General features: G+C 44.0%; 1 protein-coding gene and 2 pseudogenes across 1 annotated transcript; all 3 read left to right on the top strand.

Moving 5' to 3' along the window:
• Positions 1–3,177: 3,177 nt before the first annotated feature.
• Positions 3,178–4,544, top strand: LOC120050768 (annotated as a pseudogene).
• An 8,104-nt stretch (positions 4,545–12,648) lies between these two features.
• Positions 12,649–16,223, top strand: LOC120051326 (toll-like receptor 13). The gene has a single exon (XM_038998144.1). It carries the CDS (start codon positions 12,778–12,780, stop codon positions 15,694–15,696), a length of 2,919 nt encoding a protein of 972 aa, XP_038854072.1. The 5' UTR covers positions 12,649–12,777; the 3' UTR covers positions 15,697–16,223.
• Positions 16,224–20,598: 4,375 nt separating this feature from the next.
• On the top strand, positions 20,599–21,992 carry LOC120050767 (annotated as a pseudogene).
• Positions 21,993–22,380: the final 388 nt, after the last annotated feature.

The following is a 22,380-nucleotide window of genomic DNA, read 5'->3' as shown; positions in this document are numbered from 1 at the left end:
AGTGGATTCTGCTATTTCAGCCACACCCGTGACTGACAGGTGTATAAAATTGAGCACACGGCCATGCAATCTCCACAGACAAAGACTGGCAGTAGAATGGCCTTGCTGAAGAGCTCAGTGACTTTCAACGTGGCACCGTCATAGGATGCCACCTTTCCAACAAGGAAGTTTGACAAATTTCTGCCCTGCTAGAGCTGCCCCGGTCAACTGCAAGTGCTGTTATTGTGAAGATGACATGTATAGGAGCAACAAAGGCTCAGCTGCGAAATGATAGGCCGCTCAAGCTCACAAAACGGAACCGGTGAGTGCTGAAGCACGTAGCGCGTTAAAATGGTCTGTCCTTGGTTGCAATATTCACTATTAAGTTCCAAACTCCCTCTGGAAGCAACATCAGCACAATAACTGTTCGTCAGAAGCTTCATGAAATGGGTTTCCATGGCTGAGCAGCCGCACACAAGCCTGAGATCACCATGCGCAATGCCAAGTGTTGACTGGAGGGGTGTAAAGCTTGCCGCCATTGGACTCCGGAGCAGTGGAAACGCGTTCTCTGGAGTGATAAATTAAGCATCACCATCTGGCAGTGTGACAGACGAATCTGGGTTTGGCGGATGTCAGGAGAATGCTACCTGCCCAAATGAATGGTCCGGGGCTGTTTGTCATGCTTTTGGCTAAGCCCCTTAGTTCCAGTGAAGGGAAACCTTAATGCTACAGCATACAATGACATTCTAGACGAGGCTGTACTTCCAACTATATGGTAAAAGTTTGGGCAAGGCCCTGTCCTGTTTCAGCATGACAATGCCCTCATGCACAAAGCGAGGTCCATACAGAAATAGTTTGTTGAGATTGGTGTGGAAGAACTTGACCGGCCTGCTCAGAGCCCTGACCTCAACCCCATCGAACTCCTTTGGGAGGAATTGGAACGCCGACTGCGAGCCAGGCCTAATCGCCCAACATCAGTGCCCGACCTCACTAATGATCGTGACTGAATGGAAGCAAGTCCCCGCAGCAATGTTCCAACATCTAGTGGAAAGTCTTCCCAGAAGAATGGAGGCTGTTATAGCAGCAAACGGGGCACCAACTCCATATTAATGCCCATGATTTTGGAATGAGATGTTCTACAAGCAGGCGTCCACATATTTTTGGTCATGTAGTGTAGAGGTCGATTAATTAGGGCCGATTTCAATCGATCTTCACATATTCACTAGTTAACAACACATAGTTGATATTACTAGGTTAACTAGGTTGTCCTGCGTTGCATATAATCAATGCGGTGCCTGTTATTATCGAATCACAGCCTACTTCGCCAAACAGGTGATGATTTAACAAAAGCACAATCGTTGCACGAATGTACCTAACCATAAACATCAATGCCTTTCTTAAAATCAATACACAGACGTATATTTTTTAAACCTGCATATTTAGTTCAAATAAATTCATGTTTGTAGGCAATATTAACTAAGGAAATTGTGTCACTTCTCTTGCTTTCATTGCACGCAGAGTCAGGGTATATGCAACAGTTTGGGCCGCCTGGCTCGTTGCAAACTAATTTGCCAGATTTTTACATAATTATGACATAACATTGAAGGTTGTGTAATATAACAGCAATATTTAGTTAAAATACGGAACGGTTCCGTATTTCACTGAAAGAATAAACGTTTTGTTTTCAAAATGATTGTTTCCGGATTTGACCATATTAATGACCTAAGGCTCGTATTTCTGTGTGTTTATTATATTATAATTAAGTCTATGATTTGATATTTGATAGAGTAGTCTGACTGAGCGGTGGTAGGCAGCAGCAGGCTCGTAAGCATTCATTCAAACAGCACTTTCCTGCGTTTGCCAGCAGCTCTTCGCAATGCTTGAAGCACAACGCTGTTTATGACTTCAAGCCTATCAACTCCCGAGATTAGGCTGGCAATACTATAGTGCCTATTAGAACATCCAATAGTCAAAGGTCTATGAAATACAAACGGTATAGAGAGAAATAGTCGACGCGTCATAATTCCTATAATAACTTGCGGCTGAACTTGAAAGGGGTTCCTTCCTTATTTTACCATTCATGTTTTCCATAGAGAATGTGTCACGCTTCTACTAAAGTTGAACCCAGAAGCAGACCAGGACAAGGAGAGTAAGACGAAGGTGAGTATTTATTTACAAGTTTGAATGTAGTGATAGAAAAATCCAAGTGACGGAGCGGGCAGCGGAGGTGAGTTGATGGGATTGAATAGGCAGATCCAATGAAGTAACTGAAGTCACCGACGACCAGGTAGGGATGAGATGAGTGTTCCGGGTGAATGACTGTAGACAGAAAAAACAGAGGTGAGTTCAAGGCAAGCAAGACGTACAAAACAACAAAACAAACTCTATCAAACTGGAGGCTGATACACTGGCACAACATACTGTTCATGGCTAACGATCCGGCAGGGAATGGATGTCAGGTCAGTGCTTATGAAGTGGAGGGGTGATGATCAGGACCAGGTGTGCAGATAGCAGATTGGAAACAGGTGCGGTAAATCAGAGATCTCCCAACCAGCTACGTCGCCCGGCAACCAGACAGGGTGCGTTCCAGGACACCGGAAAAAACACTCCAGGACAGAACACAGGTAAAAACAGACTCAGGAAGCCGGATTCGTGACAGAATGTCTTGATCTACTTCAAATAAGGTCTGTGTTTTGTGCAGGCTTAAACCGCCTCGACGTTTTGATACCCGTGTAAATCTCACTAGGATAAGGTAACGTTTGTCAAAATATTTTCATAAATCCACTCTACAATTTTTTTAAATCTCCGCTTATATTTAGCCAATATTGATCAGAGTTACTTTGTCCTATGGGTATCTACACAGTTATACAATTGGCAAGGTGGTGTAAGCCTACACGAAACCCAGACTTTATTTGAAGTCAATCTAAAAATATCCTATTTTCAGATTTTGCTGGAAGGTGTCATGGGGATTATGACTCACACTTTGGTAGTCAATTCGTACCATGGCCATTATTATAATAGGATCTCCTGCATATAGAAATGACCGTTTTTGTTTTCAACATTCATCACAGGTAACTTAAACTCTATTTTCATTATTCAAACAGTTGAGAGTATTTGTGTCTCCTAAGCACTCTTCAGTATCCTTGACATTTCAGAGAGCTGTGTGTGTGTGTGTGTACAATTATATATATTTTACAGATGGCAGAGAAAAGCAGAGCACCAGTGTGGGACTATTACATTGAATTGGCACCAGGGAAAGCAAGGTGTCTTATTTGTGATAAAGATGTAAGCACGGGGTCAGCAACGGCTAAATCAAAAAATACCACTAACCTGTGGAATCACCTTAAGAACACCCATCCAAAAGCCCACAAGGAAGCAATCATGAAAAAAGCAAACGCAAATTCTTCACAAGGAAAAAGTGATACAGACAGTTCACAGACATCGCAGGCTACAATCATACAACTTTTTAATAAACAAGCAAAATGGCAGGACAAAGACCCAAGGGCCAAGAAGATGGATGAAGCAATTATTGAGATGATTGCCACTGACAACCGGCCATTCACAGTGGTGTCTGACGTTGGTTTTCAGAGGCTGATTACTCTTGATGAACCCAGGATCAAAGATGAAACATTATTTTGATCAGAAATGCTTGATAAAACACATGAAAGAGTTGTGATGAAAGTGAAGAATCTGGTGGCACCAGTGAACACTCCACACATGGCATTCACAACTGACTCCTGGTCAGGCACTACAGAGTCCCTAATGAGCCTTACTGGACGTTTCATTGACAATATCTGGACAAGAAAGCAGGTTGTGCTGAATGTCAAGACTATGATTGGATCACACACAGGAAACTACATCAGAGAGATGTTTTTGACTATGTTGGAATACTGGGAAATCTACACAGAACGTGTAGTGCTGGTCCTCAGGGACAGTGGGGCAAACATGGTGAAAGGTATGAGACTGGCATAGCTTCCAGACTTCAGCTGCAGTGCACACACCCTACAGCTTGTAATCAATGATGGCCTATCCAGTCAGAGAGCTGTGCTAGACATTATTGCCATGTTGAAGAGCTGTGCAACTCACTTTGACCACTCTGTACTGGCCAAACAGAGGCTGAGTGCCATTCAGGAAGAGCTTGGCCTTCTCAAACACAGCATCATCCAAGCAGTTCGAACTCGCTGGAACTCAACACTACACATGTTGCAGAGGATGTTTGAACAGAGGCGTGAACTGAAAGTGTATGCAGGTGAATATGGACACATCAGCAGTTTGTCTGCTGCACAGTGGGACATTGTCTCTAACCTAATTGAGACTCTGACACCTATGGAGGAGGTGACACTTGAGATGAGCCACTCCAACTCTACAGCCGCATGCATCATCCCCAGTGTGTCGGTGCTGAAGCTGATGCTGCAGCAGGAGGGTTCTTCTACTCAAGGCATCAAAACTTTACGGAGACCATGTTGGACAGTCTGACAAGGAGCTTCTCCAAGGCTGAGGAGACAAAGTGCCTGGTGCTGATCTACATTACAAGAGCTATGCCTTCACCTCAGGGACAGCACTAGACAAAGCAAAAGAGTGGCTGAAGGAGGAGTCTGACCTACGAAGGAAACCAAATCCCAGAGCCACAGCAGATGGGACGAGTGAAGAGGCGGACCCAGATCCAGGTGCAAAAGGCAAAGAGTCCGGGTTGATCAGCCACCCAGTCTGGTGGACAGCCTCTACGCTAGAATCCTTGGAAGCCAAGAGGGCAGGGCTGAAGTCCAGTGCAGTTTTGAAATTGAGTTGGAGCGTTACCTCACAGAGCCTGTCATTGACAGAAAGAGTGGCTCGCCTTTGGAGTGGTGGAAGCAGAATGAGGACAGACTTCAATCACTCGCTCCAATGGCAAAGAAGTTTCTCTGTCCCCCACCTTCTTCGGTCCCAAGCGAGAGGGTGTTCAGTGAGGTGGGAATCATTTATGATAAGCGGAGGAGCTGACTGTCACGACTTCTGCCGAAGTCGTTGCCTCTCCTTGTTCGGGCGGTGTTCGGCGGTCGACGTCACCGGTCTTCTAGCCATCATCGATCCATTTTTCATTTTCCATTGGTTTTGTCTTGTCTTCACACACACCTGTTTTCAATCCCATCCATTACCTCTTGTGTATTTAACCCTCTGTTTCCCCTCATGTCTTTGTCAGAGATTGTTTTATGTCAAGTGTTGTTTTTGGGTGTATAGGTGCGCGACGGGTCCTCGTACCCAAGTTTATTTTATGTATGTACATTTTTGTGTTTGGAGCATGTTAAGTGGACATTTATTAAAAGTCTCCATTTACACTCCGTTTAACTCTCCTGCGCCTGACTTCCCTGCCACCTATACACACGACTCTGACAGAATCTCTGACCAAAAACTATGAAGTCAGCAGGAGGAGACACTTCGCTCATGGAGGTAGAGGAACGCGTCATGGAACAAGCGGAGGAGATTGACAGTCTGAGCGCTGCCATGGATCGCATTGTCCAGAATATGGACCGCTGGGAGAGACAGGGAGTTTTTCCAGCGCCTCCACCACCACAACCGGTATTTCCGTTGAACGCTTTTTCTCCTCCTGAACATAACAAGATCCATTTATCCCTACCCACGGGATACAATGGAGATACTGCCAGCTGCCAGGGTTTTCTCCTAAAACTGCACTTGTATCTGGCCACGGTCTCTCCAGTACCATTGGACCGTGAGAAAAGTTCCGCCCTCGTCTCATGCCTCACCGGGAAAGCCCTGGAGTGGGCCAGTGCTGTGTGTAGAGAGGAGAATGCGGCGTTGGACCATTTTGAGGAGTTCATCCGCCATTTACGAATGGTATTCGACCACCCATCCGAAGGCAGAGCGGCGGGTGAGCTCCTCTATCATCTGAGGCAGGAGACGAGGAGTGCACAGGAGTTTGCTTTGGAGTTTAGGACCTTGGCTGCCGGCGCTGGATGGAGCGACAGGGCCCTGATCGACCATTACCGTTGTAGTCTACGCGAGGACGTCCGTCGGGAGCTGGCCTGTAGAGACACCACCCTCAACTTCGATGAGCTGGTGGACATGTCCATCAGGCTGGACAACATGCTGGCTACTCGTGGACGTCTAGATCGGGGTCTGGTTGTTCCATCCTCCCGCACCCTCTCTCCCGAACCTATGGAATTGGGAGGGATGGTGCGCAGGGAGACCGGAGGGGGTTCCCGCTCGAGCACCATCTATGATCGCAGAGATCACACTGCTGGTCGGTGCCGGGTTGGTTCCTCTGGGAATAGAGAAGGCAGGCAGGGCACTCTGGCATCACCCCAGGTGAGTAGGCACCATTCTCATCCAGAGCCCTCTGCTGCACTAATGTTTGTCTCTGTCACCTTTCCGGATTTTCCCCTGCATTCCCAGTATAAGGCGCTAGTAGATTCAGGCGCGGCTGGGAATTTCATTAATAAAAATTTAGCTCATAGTTTAGGGATCCCTATTGTTTCTGTGGATATGCCTTTCCCTATTCATGCCTTAGATAGTCGACCAATAGGGTCAGGGTTTATCAGCGAGGTCACCGCACCTTTGTATATGATAACGCAGGAGGGTCACAAGGAGAAGATTAGTCTTTTCCTTATTGATTCCCCTGCGTATTCTGTGGTGCTAGGCCAACTCTGGTTAACTTGTCATAACCCCACTGTTTCTTGGCCACAGAGGGCTCTCACGGGGTGGTCGCGAGAGTGCTCAGGTAGGTGTTTAGGGGTTTCCGTTGGTGCTACTACGGTGGAAAGTCCAGACCAGGTCTCCACCGTGCGCATTCCCCCAGAATATGCCGATTTGGCTCTCGCCTTCTGTAAAAAGAAGGCGACTCAATTACCACCCCATCGACGGGGGGATTGTGCGATAGATCTCCTGGTAGACGCTGCATGTCCCAGGAGTCACGTGTATCCCCTGTCGCAAGCGGAGACGGTGGCTATGGATACATATATCTCTGAATCCCTGCGTCAGGGGTTCATTCAGCCATCCATTTCACCCGCCTCTTCGAGTTTCTTTTTTGTGAAGAAGAAGGATGGCGGTTTACGCCCGTGCATTGATTATCGAGGTCTCAATAAAATCACGGTGAAATATAGTTACCCGTTACCTCTGATAAATACAGTTATTGAGTCAATGCATGGGGCACGCTTCTTCACAAAATTGGATCTCAGGAGTGCGTACAATCTGGTGCGTATTAGGAAGGGTGATGAGTGGAAGACGGCATTTAGCACCACCTCAGGTCATTATGAGTACCTTGTCATGTCATATGGGTTGATGAATGCTCCATCAGTCTTCCAATCATTTGTAGATGAGATCTTCAGGGACCTGCACGGGCAGGGTGTAGTGGTGTATATCGATGATATTCTGATATACTCCGCTACACGCGCCGAGCATGTGTCCCTGGTGCGCAGGGTGCTTGGTCGCCTGTTGGAGCATGATCTATATGTCAAGGCTGAGAAATGCTTGTTCTTCCAACAATCCATCTCCTTCCTAGGGCATCGGATTTCCACTTCAGGAGTGGAAATGGAGAGCGACCGCATTACAGCCGTGCGTAATTGGCCGACTCCAACCACGGTAAAGGAGGTGCAGCGTTTTTTAGGGTTTGCCAATTACTACCGGAGGTTTATCCGGGGTTTTGGTCAGGTGGCTGCTCCCATTACCTCACTGCTAAAGGGGGGCCCGGTGCGCTTGCAGTGGTCGGCTGAGGCGAACAGGGCTTTTGGACACCTGAAGACTCTGTTTACCTCGGTGCCTGTGTTGGCTCATCCGGATCCCTCTTTGCCATTCATAGTGGAGGTGGACGCATCCGAAGCTGGGATAGGAGCAGTGCTCTCTCAGCGTTCGGGTGTGCCACTGAAGCTTCGCCCCTGTGCTTTCTTTTCGAAGAAGCTCAGCCCGGCGGAGCGAAACTATGATGTGGGGGACCGGGAGCTGTTAGCTGTCGTAAAAGCCTTGAAGGCGTGGAGGCATTGGCTTGAGGGGGCTAAACACCCTTTTCTCATCTGGACTGACCACCGCAATCTGGAGTACATCCGGCAGGCGAAGAGACTGAATCCTCGCCAGGCAAGGTGGGCCATGTTTTTCACTCGTTTTGTGTTTACTCTTACTTACAGACCAGGCTCCCAGAACGTCAAGGCAGACGCATTGTCTCGGCTGTATGACACAGAGGAGCGGTCCATGGATCCCACTCCGATACTCCCAGCTTCGTGTTTAGGACATTTTCATTTAGGGGTGTACTCACTTTTGTTGCCAGCGGTTTAGACATTAATGACTGTGTGTTGAGTTATTTTGAGGGGACAGCACATTTACACTGTTAAACAAGCTGAACACTCACTACTTTACATTGTAGCAAAGTGTCATTTCTTCAGTGTTGTCACATGAAAAGATATACTCAAATATTTACAAAAATGTGAGGGGTGTACTCACTTTTGTGATATACTGTATATATATATATACACACACAGTCGTGGCCAAAAGTTTTGAGAATGACACAAATATTCATTTCCACAAAGTTTGCTGCTTCAGTGTCTTTAGATATTTTTGTCAGATGTTACTATGGAATACTGAAGTATAATTACTATGGAATACTGAAGTATAATTACAAGCATTTCATAAGTGTCAAAGGCTTTTATTGACAATTACATGAAGTTGATGAAAAGAGTCCATATTTGCAGTGTTGACCCTTCTTTTTCAAGACCTCTGCAATCCGCCCTGGCATGCTGTCAATTAACTTCTGGGCCACATCCTGACTGATGGCAGCCCATTTTTGCATAATCAATGCTTGGAGTTTGTCAGAATTTGTGGGTTTTTGTTTGTCCACCCGCCTCTTGAGGATTGCCCACAAGTTCTCAATGGGATTAAGGTCTGGGGAGTTTCCTGGCCATGGACCCAAAATATCGATGTTTTGTTCCCCGAGCCACTTAGTTATCACTTTTGCCTTATGTCAAGGTGCCCCATCATGCTGGAAAAGGCATTGTTTGTCACCAAACTGTTCCTGGATGGTTGGGAGAAGTTGCTCTCGGAGGATGTGTTGGTACCATTCTTTATTCATGGCTTTGTTCTTAGGCAAAATTGTGAGTGAGCCCACTCCCTTGGCTGAGAAGCAACCCCACACATGAATGGTCTCAGGACGCTTTACTGTTGGCATGAACAGGACTGATGGTAGCGCTCACCTTGTCTTCTCCGGACAAAGCTTTTTTCCGGATGCCCCAAACAATCGGAAAGGGGATTCACCAGAGAAAATTACTTTAACCCAGTCCTCAGCAGTCCAATCCCTGTACCTTTTGCAGAATATCAGTCTGTCCCTGATGTTTTTCCTGGAGAGAAGTGGCTTATTTGCTGCCCTTCTTGACACCAGGCCATCCTCCAAAAGTCTTCGCCTCACTGTGCGTGCAGATTCACTTACACCTGCCTGCTGCCATTCCTGAGCAGGCTCTGTACTGGTGGTGCCCCGATCCCGCAGCTGAATCAACTTTAGGAGACGGTCCTGGCACTTGCTGAACTTTCTTGGGCGCCCTGAAGCCTTTTTCACAACAATTGAACCGCTCTCCTTGAAGTTCTTGATGATCCGATAAATGGTTGATTTAGATGCAATCTTACTGGCAGCAATATCCTTGTCTGTGAAGCAATTTTTGTGCAAAGCAATGATGACGGCACGTGTTTCCTTGCATGTAGCCATGGTTGACAGAGGAAGAACAATGATTCCAAGCACCACCCTCCTTTTGAAGCTTTCAGTCTGTTATTCGAACTCAATCAGCATGACAGAGTGATCTCCAGCCTTGTCCCCATCAACACTCACACCTGTGTTAACGAGAGAATCACTGACATGATGTCAGCTGGTCCTTTTGTGGCAGGGCTGAAATGCAATGGAAATGTTTTTTGGGGATTCATTTCATTTGCATGGCAAAAAGGGACTTTGCAATTCATCTGATCACTCTTCATAACATTCTGGAGTATATGCAAATTGCCATCATACAAACTGAGGCAGCAGACTTTGTAAAAATGTATATTTGTGTCATTCTCAAAACTTTTGGCCAAGACTGTATATATATATATATATATATATATATCGGCAGTGGCTTTTTTTGTCCTCCAATAATCAGTATCGGCGTTGAAAAATTATAATCGGTCGACCTCTAATGTAGTGTATAGTCTGTTACGGACAGAATGCACTAAGTTCTGTAGACTTGATCCTTTGCCAAAGTTTTAAAAAATGGCGCTGTTTAGGAGTGCAAGGGTGAATTGAGTTATTGAACATTCGCACTTCAGAGTAGACTTTCCCTAAAGGATATATGCAAATACATGCTATAACGAGCCAATACAATCTCACAAGGATGTGCTTGGCTCTGGCCACCTCATTGCTTGTTCTGCTCTCATTGGAAACAATGCCAATGATTAATCTTGGGTTAGTTACCAGTATCTTAGTTGCCTTTGATCTTAGTTGCCTTCCTTGATGCCGGAGATGGGCAGTGGGGCCTCTTTGGCTACTGCCCTAGGGGTGGCAGACAGGTCCTTATCACAGGAGGCTTGTAACACCTTGATTGAGGAGGATGGGCTCATTGTAATGGCGGAACGGAATAAATGGAATGGTACACTCTTAGAAAAAATGGTTCCAAACGGGTTCTTCAGCTGTCCCCATAGGAGAAACCTTTTTGGTTCCAGGTAGAAACCTTTTTGGTTTCAGGTAGAACCCTTTTGGTTCCATGTAGAACCCTCTGTGGAAAGGGCTCTACCTGGAACTAAAAGGGTTGTACCTGGAACTAAAACTAGTTCTTCAAAGGCTTCTACTATGGGGACAGCCGAACAACCCTTTTAGGTTCTAGATAGCAGCTTATTTCTAAGAGTGTATCAAACACATCAGACACGTTGTTTCCATGTGTTTGATAGCATTCCATTCACTCCATTCTAGCCATTATTATGAGCTGTCCTCCTCTCACCAGCCTCCTGTGGTCCTTATGTCCTTCTCTCTCCACTTATTCAATGGTCATTCCTCTCACCTGTGGATGAAATAAAGTCTATGAAATATGAATGAGAAATAGAACAATAAATACAAGTGGAGGGTCACACAAAGTATCCATATCAGTTCAGTTTCACCATAAAGTTTCACCGTCATACAATTATTACAAACAAAGCATGTGTGTTTAGTGAATCCGCCAGATCAGAGGCAGTATGGATGACCAGGGATTTATTGGTTTATACGTGCGTGAATTGGACCATTTTCCTGTCCTGCTTAGCATTCAAAATGTAACAAATACTTTTGGGTGTCAAGGAAAATGTATGGAGTAAAAAGTACAATATTTTCTTAAGGAATGTAGTGAAGTAAAAGTAAATGTAGTCAAATATATAAATAGTAAAGTGAAGTACAGATACCCCAAAAATCTACTTAAGTAGTACTTTAAAGTATTTTTACTTAAGTACGTTACACCACTGCACACAAATAACTCTCCCTCACTCAATAATCGTCCAAGGCAATGCAATGAATTCAAACATGAGAGTTACACATTATGGACCAATTTCTAATACTTATAATGTTCAGCTCTGTGAAGCTTTTTTTGTTTAAGTTTCATCAGTTGGTTTTGTTAGGCTATATTTGCTGTGAGCCTAAATGGCCAGCCTCTTGAAAAAGTTACTAATTCCATGTTGCATTCCCTGCCATCCTGAGCCTTCTTTACTAACACATAACTTTGCATATTCCGTCATCTAGTGGACAAAAACTGTTATTACAACAAGGAGCCAAAGAAGTGTCTCTTCTAAAAGACTGGTTTTAGACATTTCCTTGACCAAGCAATAAGACATAACTTGATGTTTCAGAGATTTGCTTCAGATCTTAGTTCTCAGAAAGGATTTCTTAATTCTAAGTTTACTTTATTATTGGGGTCAGCAACAGCATTTTCTTCTGACGTCCAATTTTGTGATGTTTGCTCAATAACTTTCTTCTCACTTCCTCCTCACTTATGGTAAATCATCTGTTCCCCCCAAATAATGAGAATGACACATTTCCTCTCTCTCTCTCTCTCTCTCTCTCTCTCTCTCTCTCTCTCTCTCTCATCTGTCCCTTTAACTTAATCAACGCGGTGTGTCTAGTCTACCCAGTCACTTGGTTCTGTATCTGTGCTTACAAGTCAAAAAGTTATCCAAGTCTAAGACAATTTTTTAAACAAAGGGTTTTAATATAGTGAAGTAAAACGGCAGGGAAGCGCTCTTTGGAGCTTGGTGGTAGAACCGGGACTCGGGTGATCACAGTCCTATGCTGCACTAGCGTTCACTGTTCTCTGACAATTGTGAGTAAAAATAATTACCACGTATTTTGGCTATGTTTTTCATTGTCTATCTCCTAAAAAATATGATACAATATGTTTTGTGATTTCTCTTATTCAGACAATGTTTTACCCTTATCTACTCATTTTTTATTTGATAGTGGTCTTCTCCTTTTTTCCTCTCTAATATAGTTTGTCTTTATCAGTAAAGCAAACTTTTGTGAGCTATGTTGATATATTGGACTACCTATCATTAATCATCTGTCAGTTATTTTGAGGACCACAATACCAACAGCTGTCAATGTTATTGCAATTTAATTAGATTGTCTAATTATGTAATATTTCCAGCACCAAAATCATGTAACAGTTAGTCACTATATTTTCCTTGTTATTTACTCTAGAACTGAAGAAGACGTCAATCCACTGGGCACATACGTCAATTCAACGTCTATTCCACGTTGGTTCAACGTCATTTCATTGAAATTAGGTGGAAATAACGTTGATTCAACCAGTGTGTGCCCAGTGGGAAGCCTCTAACACGATGACACTCAAGATAACCATACCAGGAAAACAAAGTGGGTCTACATTCTCTCAGCTGAGACTCTTTCTTTGTTTCCTGATGTATTGCTGGGTTCTTGCTGATCCAGCATGTGGGTACTTCCTGAAAAACTGCACAATCCGGGGTAATCTCAGTGACACCTCTAACATGAAAGTACTCTGTTATAACAGAAATCTTGAAGTCATACCTATAGCTATTCCGCGGAAAGTAAGCAATTTAGACTTGGCCATGAATAACATTTCCAAGATCGAAAAGTTGGATTTTAAAGGCCTATCAAACCTCAAAATTCTAAACATGTCCAGAAACCAGATCTCTCAAGTGGACGATGGGGCTCTTGGACACCTAGAGGCTCTTCAGGAACTGGGTTTGGCTCATAACAGACTCACAACCCTGTCAGACCATTTGTTTCAGGGCCTGGCCAACCTCTCCCTGCTACATCTGGACAACAACCTCATTGCAACCATCAGCTCCTCATCCTTTCAACTTCTCTCCAGTTTGAAGACAGTGAATTTAACCAAGAACAACCTTTATAATATGAAGGAAGTTCAGCCAATCGTACAATTACCACACTTACATGAGTTGTACATTGGGAGCAACAGATTCACCTCTTTCCAGTCACAGGAAATATCAAATACGTCTATAGAGCTGAGGCTGTTGGATTTATCCCGGAATCCATTGGGAATCTTCAGGATCACGGCAGATGTTCTTCCTTACCTTGAGGTGTTAGACATTGCCTACTGTGGCCAACTTGGACACATGGAATGGGATGTGCTGGACAGGTCTTTTCTGAGAAACGTCAATCGTCTCAACTTGAGCGGCATTGAGATGTCTTTCGAGAGGATGGGTATGGTGCTGCAGACTGTCAACTCCTCATTAGTCCATCTGAGATTGCATGACCTCGTCAACAGCTCAAGGCTCAAGATCAAGGCTCTCACTGATATTGCCTGCCGTATACCTACACTCAGTGTGCTCCGGCTGGAATATAACAACATAGGTAATCTCTCTGAGGAATTTCTGCAGTCATGTAAACACCTGACAGAAGTGGACATATCAGATACTGGTCTTACTCAGCTGTCTGACTTTTCATTCAGATCAATAGAGCAATTAAGTGCTTTGAAACTGGGCCACAATAGGCTTTCTTTCGTGCCAAAGGCCACAAAAAATCTACCGACACTGAAGATCCTGGATCTCAGCTTCAATATCATCAATAAACTAGGCTGCTCAGATTTCTCCAATCTTACAGAACTCACACAACTCATTATTTTCCACAATCAAATCCCCAACCTTCTGGGATGTGTTTTCCAGGATTTGAAAGAATTAAGGATCCTTAAAATGGGATCAAACAAAATCCTGACCTTGAATGATGCCTTCATGAATGCTTTGCACAAACTTGAGGCTTTGAATTTGGCAGGCAATAAACTGAGCTCTATCAGAAAAGGAGAGTTTAAAAGCTTAACATCACTCAAGACTTTACTTTTATTTGACAATCAGATTGCCAGCATGGAAGATGGAGCCTTTGAGGGATTGGTCAACCTTACAGAACTTAAACTGGGCTCAAATAAGATCACTCAAATAGGCATAAGAAATACTGTGCTCATGGGACTCCCACTCTTAAAAAGTCTTGATATATCCTGTAATTACATCACATATGTAAATGATGATAAACTAAACCCTCCACCCTTCTCTCATCTGACATCTCTGGAGAACCTCAGGATATTTAGTCAGCGTCACAAGGGACTGTCTCATCTACCGATCAACTTCCTTGAAGGACTGAAATCTTTATTGTCATTCCAGGCAGGGAGTCTTAATATTAAGGAGCTGTACCCAGACACATTCATTTACACACCCCGGTTGTGGTTCCTTGATATCAGTAAGAATGAGTTCACAGCCCTCACTCCAAAGCTGTTTCACCCAATCCCAAGGCTCAACAGCCTGTACCTAACCAAAGCCCGAATTCAGTCCTTAGATTTCCTCATAGGAGCAAACCTCAGTAGAGTCACTTTATTGCAGGTGAGCAAGAATGACATAACAGTAGTCAATGAGACAGTGTTGCGTTCTCTCCCTGCCTTGACATACCTGGACATGCAAGATAATGCTTTCACCTGTGGCTGCAGCGATGCTTGGTTTGTCCAGTGGATAGAGAGCGACAACCAAACACAAGTTGTTGGTGCAGGAGAATTTACTTGCAACTATCCTGCCGATCTAAAGGACACCAAGCTGTTGGATGTTGAGCTTCAGTTCTGTATAGTACGCTTAGGACTTTACTACTACATCTCTACCACTTGTCTGGTCCTCCTCACCCTGATAGCATCCTTTGCCTACCACTTCCTGAAATGGCAGGTAATTTACGGCTATTACCTCTTCCTGGCTTTCCTCTATGACACCAAGCAAAGGAATAAGCACACGCCTCATGGCTGTCAGTACGATGCCTTCATCTCCTACAACGCCCACGATGAGCCCTGGGTCCTGAGGGAGCTTCTGCCAGAGCTGGAGGGAGAGCAGGGCTGGAAGCTGTGTCTCCACCACCGGGACTTCCAGCCAGGCAAACCAATCATAGACAACATTATGGACGGCATCTACGGAAGCCGCAAGACCATCTGTGTGATCAGCCGCCGCTACCTGGAGAGTGAGTGGTGCTCCCGGGAGATCCAGGTGGCCAGCTTCCGGCTCTTTGATGAGCAGAAGGACGTCCTGATTCTGGTGTTCCTGGAGGAGATCCCTACCCACCAGCTGTCACCCTACCACCGGATGAGGAAGCTGGTGAAGAGACGCACCTACTTGAGCTGGCCCAGAGCTGGGGTGCACACTGGGGTCTTCTGGCAGCAACTACGGCTGGCTTTAGAGACCAAGGACGGCTCTTCTGAGGAAAATCCCATCCTCTCTGGTGTGCAGGCTCTGTGATAGTGAAGCCTTGATTTGAAACAACCATCACACTCTGAACCTTTTCTGTATATTTACATGAGAATATTGAAGATGCACTCTCAAACTTTTGTATTTTTCAGCCAGTTGTTTTGAAAGTGGTGCTCACGAGCCAGAAGTGGTCCCCGTTTTTTGTGTATTACATCATCTAAAGTTTTTTAAACTAATTTGTATGATATGTTACGAATCTAATTCGTACTATATAGTATGTTATGATTTTGCTGTGCCCTGCATCCTGGAGTGCATCTTTAAGAAATCGTTAATAGTACTGACGCACCAATGCGTCAATGTAAGTAACATAATAAAAAAATCCTGGTCTCAGAGCATTTCGTATTATTCTGTACATTTATCTAAAAGACCACATTTAGTATGATATGTTATGTTTCGTATGGTGTGTATTAATGTAAAACGTACAATATGTTACAAATTTGCAAAACATAATATACGTTATGAAATCTAGCTAAGTGGCTAGGTGGTTACCGTTAGCTAGGCTAGGGGTTAAGGTTAAGTTTAGGAGTTAGTTTAAAGGGTTACGGTAAGGGTTAGGGGAGGGTTAGCTAACATTCTAAGTAGTTACAAAGTAGCTAAAAGGTAGTAAGTAGTTGAAAAGTTGCTAACTAGCTAAAATGCTAAAGTTGTCCATGATGAGATTTGAACTTTCAACCTTCGGGTTGCTAGACATTTGTGTTATACAACCACCCATCTGTCTTATGTAATCATGCGAAACGTAACATACCATATTAGATGTAGTGTCTCGGATTTAAGTACAGAATAATACGAAACGCTCTAAGACCAGGTTTGCAACCTGTTATGTCGGCCTTGTGCATCTGCAGTGGAAGGTGACCGAGCTACAGCAGTGTTTGTCATACCATGAGATATCCTGAAAATCTTCTCACGAAAACGTCCGTAGAGTCCGAACGGTTTGGCATAAAACTATTATGACCCCTCTATGGAAAGACACTCGGACTCATCTGAAGGTAAACCAGTACCGGTTCCACTCTATGGAAAGGGGAGACTTTCCCTAATACGATGGTGTTCTCCGTTTTACTCTACGATCCCCACAAGTGTCATGGGACTCGTCTGAAGGTAACGAATGGAAGTAAGGAGGTAGTTACCAATGGAAGTAAGGAGGTAGTTTTTGCCAACAAAAATAAGGGGTTAAATATGTGTCCAAAAAAACAGAAACATTTCCTGAGCTTTCTTAGATCTTCTACATATATGACAGACACTTCAAAACCTTATTCATTATGATTTATTTTTGGATTGTCTTTTTTGTCATTTATGAGTATGTTATTCAATGCGTTTCTATGGGCTATAGTAGTAAAGTGCAAATTCAATATTTTATCAAATAAGTTTTTTATATATTTTTGGGATACTTAAAGGGGTCATAAAATTCCAAATCTAATACCCAAATGATCTATGTTATAACCTTTTAAAACAATTCCTTATGTTAGCTTAGTTAAGAAATGCTTATATTTGTAATATGTGCTTAAATGTGTAATGGGAAATTGAATAAGTGATACTTTTTTTTCTCATTGTCATAGATTTTCTTGATTTTTATACTTGATCTCATAAATGAATTCAATATAATCAAACTATTTCAGTTTATATGCATATTTTAATTATATTATGTCATACAAAATGTTCAGCATAAAATATGATAATAAAGTACACTATATATGCAAAGTATGTGGACACCCCTTCAAATGAGTGGATTCTGCTATTTCAGCCACACCCGTGACTGACAGGTGTATAAAATTGAGCACACGGCCATGCAATCTCCACAGACAAAGACTGGCAGTAGAATGGCCTTGCTGAAGAGCTCAGTGACTTTCAACGTGGCACCGTCATAGGATGCCACCTTTCCAACAAGGAAGTTTGACAAATTTATGCCCTGCTAGAGCTGCCCCGGTCAACTGCAAGTGCTGTTATTGTGAAGATGACATGTATAGGAGCAACAAAGGCTCAGCTGCGAAATGATAGGCCGCTCAAGCTCACAAAACGGAACCGGTGAGTGCTGAAGCACGTAGCGCGTTAAAATGGTCTGTCCTTGGTTGCAATATTCACTACTAAGTTCCAAACTCCCTCTGGAAGCAACATCAGCACAATAACTGTTCGTCAGAAGCTTCATGAAATGGGTTTCCATGGCTGAGCAGCCGCACACAAGCCTGAGATCACCATGCGCAATGCCAAGTGTTGACTGGAGGGGTGTAAAGCTTGCCGCCATTGGACTCCGGAGCAGTGGAAACGCGTTCTCTGGAGTGATAAATTAAGCATCACCATCTGGCAGTGTGACAGACGAATCTGGGTTTGGCGGATGTCAGGAGAATGCTACCTGCCCAAATGAATGGTCCGGGGCTGTTTGTCATGCTTTTGGCTAAGCCCCTTAGTTCCAGTGAAGGGAAACCTTAATGCTACAGCATACAATGACATTCTAGACGAGGCTGTACTTCCAACTATATGGTAAAAGTTTGGGCAAGGCCCTGTCCTGTTTCAGCATGACAATGCCCTCATGCACAAAGCGAGGTCCATACAGAAATAGTTTGTTGAGATTGGTGTGGAAGAACTTGACCGGCCTGCTCAGAGCCCTGACCTCAACCCCATCGAACTCCTTTGGGAGGAATTGGAACGCCGACTGCGAGCCAGGCCTAATCGCCCAACATCAGTGCCCGACCTCACTAATGATCGTGACTGAATGGAAGCAAGTCCCCGCAGCAATGTTCCAACATCTAGTGGAAAGTCTTCCCAGAAGAATGGAGGCTGTTATAGCAGCAAACGGGGCACCAACTCCATATTAATGCCCATGATTTTGGAATGAGATGTTCTATAAGCAGGTGTCCACATATTTTTGGTGATGTAGTGTAGAGGTCGATTAATTAGGGCCGATTTCAATCGATCTTCACATATTCACTAGTTAACAACACATAGTTGATATTACTAGGTTAACTAGGTTGTCCTGCGTTGCATATAATCAATGCGGTGCCTGTTATTATCGAATCACAGCCTACTTCGCCAAACAGGTGATGATTTAACAAAAGCACAATCGTTGCACGAATGTACCTAACCATAAACATCAATGCCTTTCTTAAAATCAATACACAGACGTATATTTTTTAAACCTGCATATTTAGTTCAAATAAATTCATGTTTGTAGGCAATATTAACTAAGGAAATTGTGTCACTTCTCTTGCTTTCATTGCACGCAGAGTCAGGGTATATGCAACAGTTTGGGCCGCCTGGCTCGTTGCAAACTAATTTGCCAGATTTTTACATAATTATGACATAACATTGAAGGTTGTGTAATATAAAAGCAATATTTAGTTAAAATACGGAACGGTTCCGTATTTCACTGAAAGAATAAACGTTTTGTTTTCAAAATGATTGTTTCCGGATTTGACCATATTAATGACCTAAGGCTCGTATTTCTGTGTGTTTATTATATTATAATTAAGTCTATGATTTGATATTTGATAGAGTAGTCTGACTGAGCGGTGGTAGGCAGCAGCAGGCTCGTAAGCATTCATTCAAACAGCACTTTCCTGCGTTTGCCAGCAGCTCTTCGCAATGCTTGAAGCACAACGCTGTTTATGACTTCAAGCCTATCAACTCCCGAGATTAGGCTGGCAATACTATAGTGCCTATAAGAACATTCAATAGTCAAAGGTCTATGAAATACAAACGGTATAGAGAGAAATAGTCGACGCGTCATAATTCCTATAATAACTTGCGGCTGAACTTGAAAGGGGTTCCTTCCTTATTTTACCATTCATGTTTTCCATAGAGAATGTGTCACGCTTCTACTAAAGTTGAACCCAGAAGCAGACCAGGACAAGGAGAGTAAGACGAAGGTGAGTATTTATTTACAAGTTTGAATGTAGTGATAGAAAAATCCAAGTGACGGAGCGGGCAGCGGAGGTGAGTTGATGGGATTGAATAGGCAGATCCAATGAAGTAACTGAAGTCACCGACGACCAGGTAGGGATGAGATGAGTGTTCCGGGTGAATGACTGTAGACAGAAAAAACAGAGGTGAGTTCAAGGCAAGCAAGACGTACAAAACAACAAAACAAACTCTATCAAACTGGAGGCTGATACACTGGCACAACATACTGTTCATGGCTAACGATCCGGCAGGGAATGGATGTCAGGTCAGTGCTTATGAAGTGGAGGGGTGATGATCAGGACCAGGTGTGCAGATAGCAGATTGGAAACAGGTGCGGTAAATCAGAGATCTCCCAACCAGCTACGTCGCCCGGCAACCAGACAGGGTGCGTTCCAGGACACCGGAAAAAACACTCCAGGACAGAACACAGGCAAAAACAGACTCAGGAAGCCGGATTCGTGACAGAATGTCTTGATCTACTTCAAATAAGGTCTGTTTCGTGCAGGCTTAAACCGCCTCGACGTTTTGATACCCGTGTAAATCTCACTAGGATAAGGTAACGTTTGTCAACATATTTTCATAAATCCACTCTACAATTTTTTTAAATCTCCGCTTATATTTAGCCAATATTGATCAGAGTTACTTTGTCCTATGGGTATCTACACAGTTATACAATTGGCAAGGTGGTGTAAGCCTACACGAAACCCAGACTTTATTTGAAGTCAATCTAAAAATATCCTATTTTCAGATTTTGCTAGAAGGTGTCATGGGGATTATGACTCACACTTTGGTAGTCAATTCGTACCATGGCCATTATTATAATAGGATCTCCTGCATATAGAAATGACCGTTTTTGTTTTCAACATTCATCACAGGTAACTTAAACTCTATTTTCATTATTCAAACAGTTGAGAGTATTTGTGTCTCCTAAGCACTCTTCAGTATCCTTGACATTTCAGAGAGCTGTGTGTGTGTGTGTGTACAATTATATATATTTTACAGATGGCAGAGAAAAGCAGAGCACCAGTGTGGGACTATTACATTGAATTGGCACCAGGGAAAGCAAGGTGTCTTATTTGTGATAAAGATGTAAGCACGGGGTCAGCAACGGCTAAATCAAAAAATACCACTAACCTGTGGAATCACCTTAAGAACACCCATCCAAAAGCCCACAAGGAAGCAATCATGAAAAAAGCAAACGCAAATTCTTCACAAGGAAAAAGTGATACAGACAGTTCACAGACATCGCAGGCTACAATCATACAACTTTTTAATAAACAAGCAAAATGGCAGGACAAAGACCCAAGGGCCAAGAAGATGGATGAAGCAATTATTGAGATGATTGCCACTGACAACCGGCCATTCACAGTGGTGTCTGACGTTGGTTTTCAGAGGCTGATTACTCTTGATGAACCCAGGATCAAAGATGAAACATTATTTTGATCAGAAATGCTTGATAAAACACATGAAAGAGTTGTGATGAAAGTGAAGAATCTGGTGGCACCAGTGAACACTCCACACATGGCATTCACAACTGACTCCTGGTCAGGCACTACAGAGTCCCTAATGAGCCTTACTGGACGTTTCATTGACAATATCTGGACAAGAAAGCAGGTTGTGCTGAATGTCAAGACTATGATTGGATCACACACAGGAAACTACATCAGAGAGATGTTTTTGACTATGTTGGAATACTGGGAAATCTACACAGAACGTGTAGTGCTGGTCCTCAGGGACAGTGGGGCAAACATGGTGAAAGGTATGAGACTGGCATAGCTTCCAGACTTCAGCTGCAGTGCACACACCCTACAGCTTGCAATCAATGATGGCCTATCCAGTCAGAGAGCTGTGCTAGACATTATTGCCATGTTGAAGAGCTGTGCAACTCACTTTGACCACTCTGTACTGGCCAAACAGAGGCTGAGGGCCATTCAGGAAGAGCTTGGCCTTCTCAAACACAGCATCATCCAAGCAGTTCGAACTCGCTGGAACTCAACACTACACATGTTGCAGAGGATGTTTGAACAGAGGCGTGAACTGAAAGTGTATGCAGGTGAATATGGACACATCAGCAGTTTGTCTGCTGCACAGTGGGACATTGTCTCTAACCTAATTGAGACTCTGACACCTATGGAGGAGGTGACACTGGAGATGAGCCATTCCAACTCTACAGCCGCATGCATCATCCCCAGTGTGTCGGTGCTGAAGCTGATGCTGCAGCAGGAGGGTTCTTCTACTCAAGGCATCAAAACTTTACGGAGACCATGTTGGACAGTCTGACAAGGAGCTTCTCCAAGGCTGAGGAGACGAAGTGCCTGGTGCTGGCAACCGTCCTGGATCTACATTACAAGAGCTATGCCTTCACCTCAGGGACAGCACTAGACAAAGCAAAATAGTGGCTGAAGGAGGAGTCTGACCTACGAAGGAAACCAAATCCCAGAGCCACAGCAGATGGGACGAGTGAAGAGGCGGACCCAGATCCAGGTGCAAAAGGCAAAGAGTCCGGGTTGATCAGCCACCCAGTCTGGTGGACAGCCTCTACGCTAGAATCCTTGGAAGCCAAGAGGGCAGGGCTGAAGTCCAGTGCAGTTTTGAAATTGAGTTGGAGCGTTACCTCACAGAGCCTGTCATTGACAGAAAGAGTGGCTCGCCTTTGGAGTGGTGGAAGCAGACTTCAATCACTCACTCCAATGGCAAAGAAGTTTCTCTGTCCCCCACCTTCTTCGGTCCCAAGCGAGAGGGTGTTCAGTGAGGTGGGAATCATTTATGATAAGCGGAGGAGCT

The sequence above is a fragment of the Salvelinus namaycush genome, chromosome 7 (assembly GCF_016432855.1).
Source record: "Salvelinus namaycush isolate Seneca chromosome 7, SaNama_1.0, whole genome shotgun sequence".
NCBI classification, from domain to species: domain Eukaryota; kingdom Metazoa; phylum Chordata; class Actinopteri; order Salmoniformes; family Salmonidae; genus Salvelinus; species Salvelinus namaycush.
The sequence above is the reverse complement of the archived record's forward strand: the minus strand, read 5'-3'. Positions and strand labels throughout refer to the sequence as shown.

Excerpts from the sequence above, each read along its gene's own strand:
- LOC120051326 (XM_038998144.1), top strand. The coding sequence starts at position 12,778 with ATGACACTCAAGATAACCATACCAGGAAAACAAAGTGGGTCTACATTC.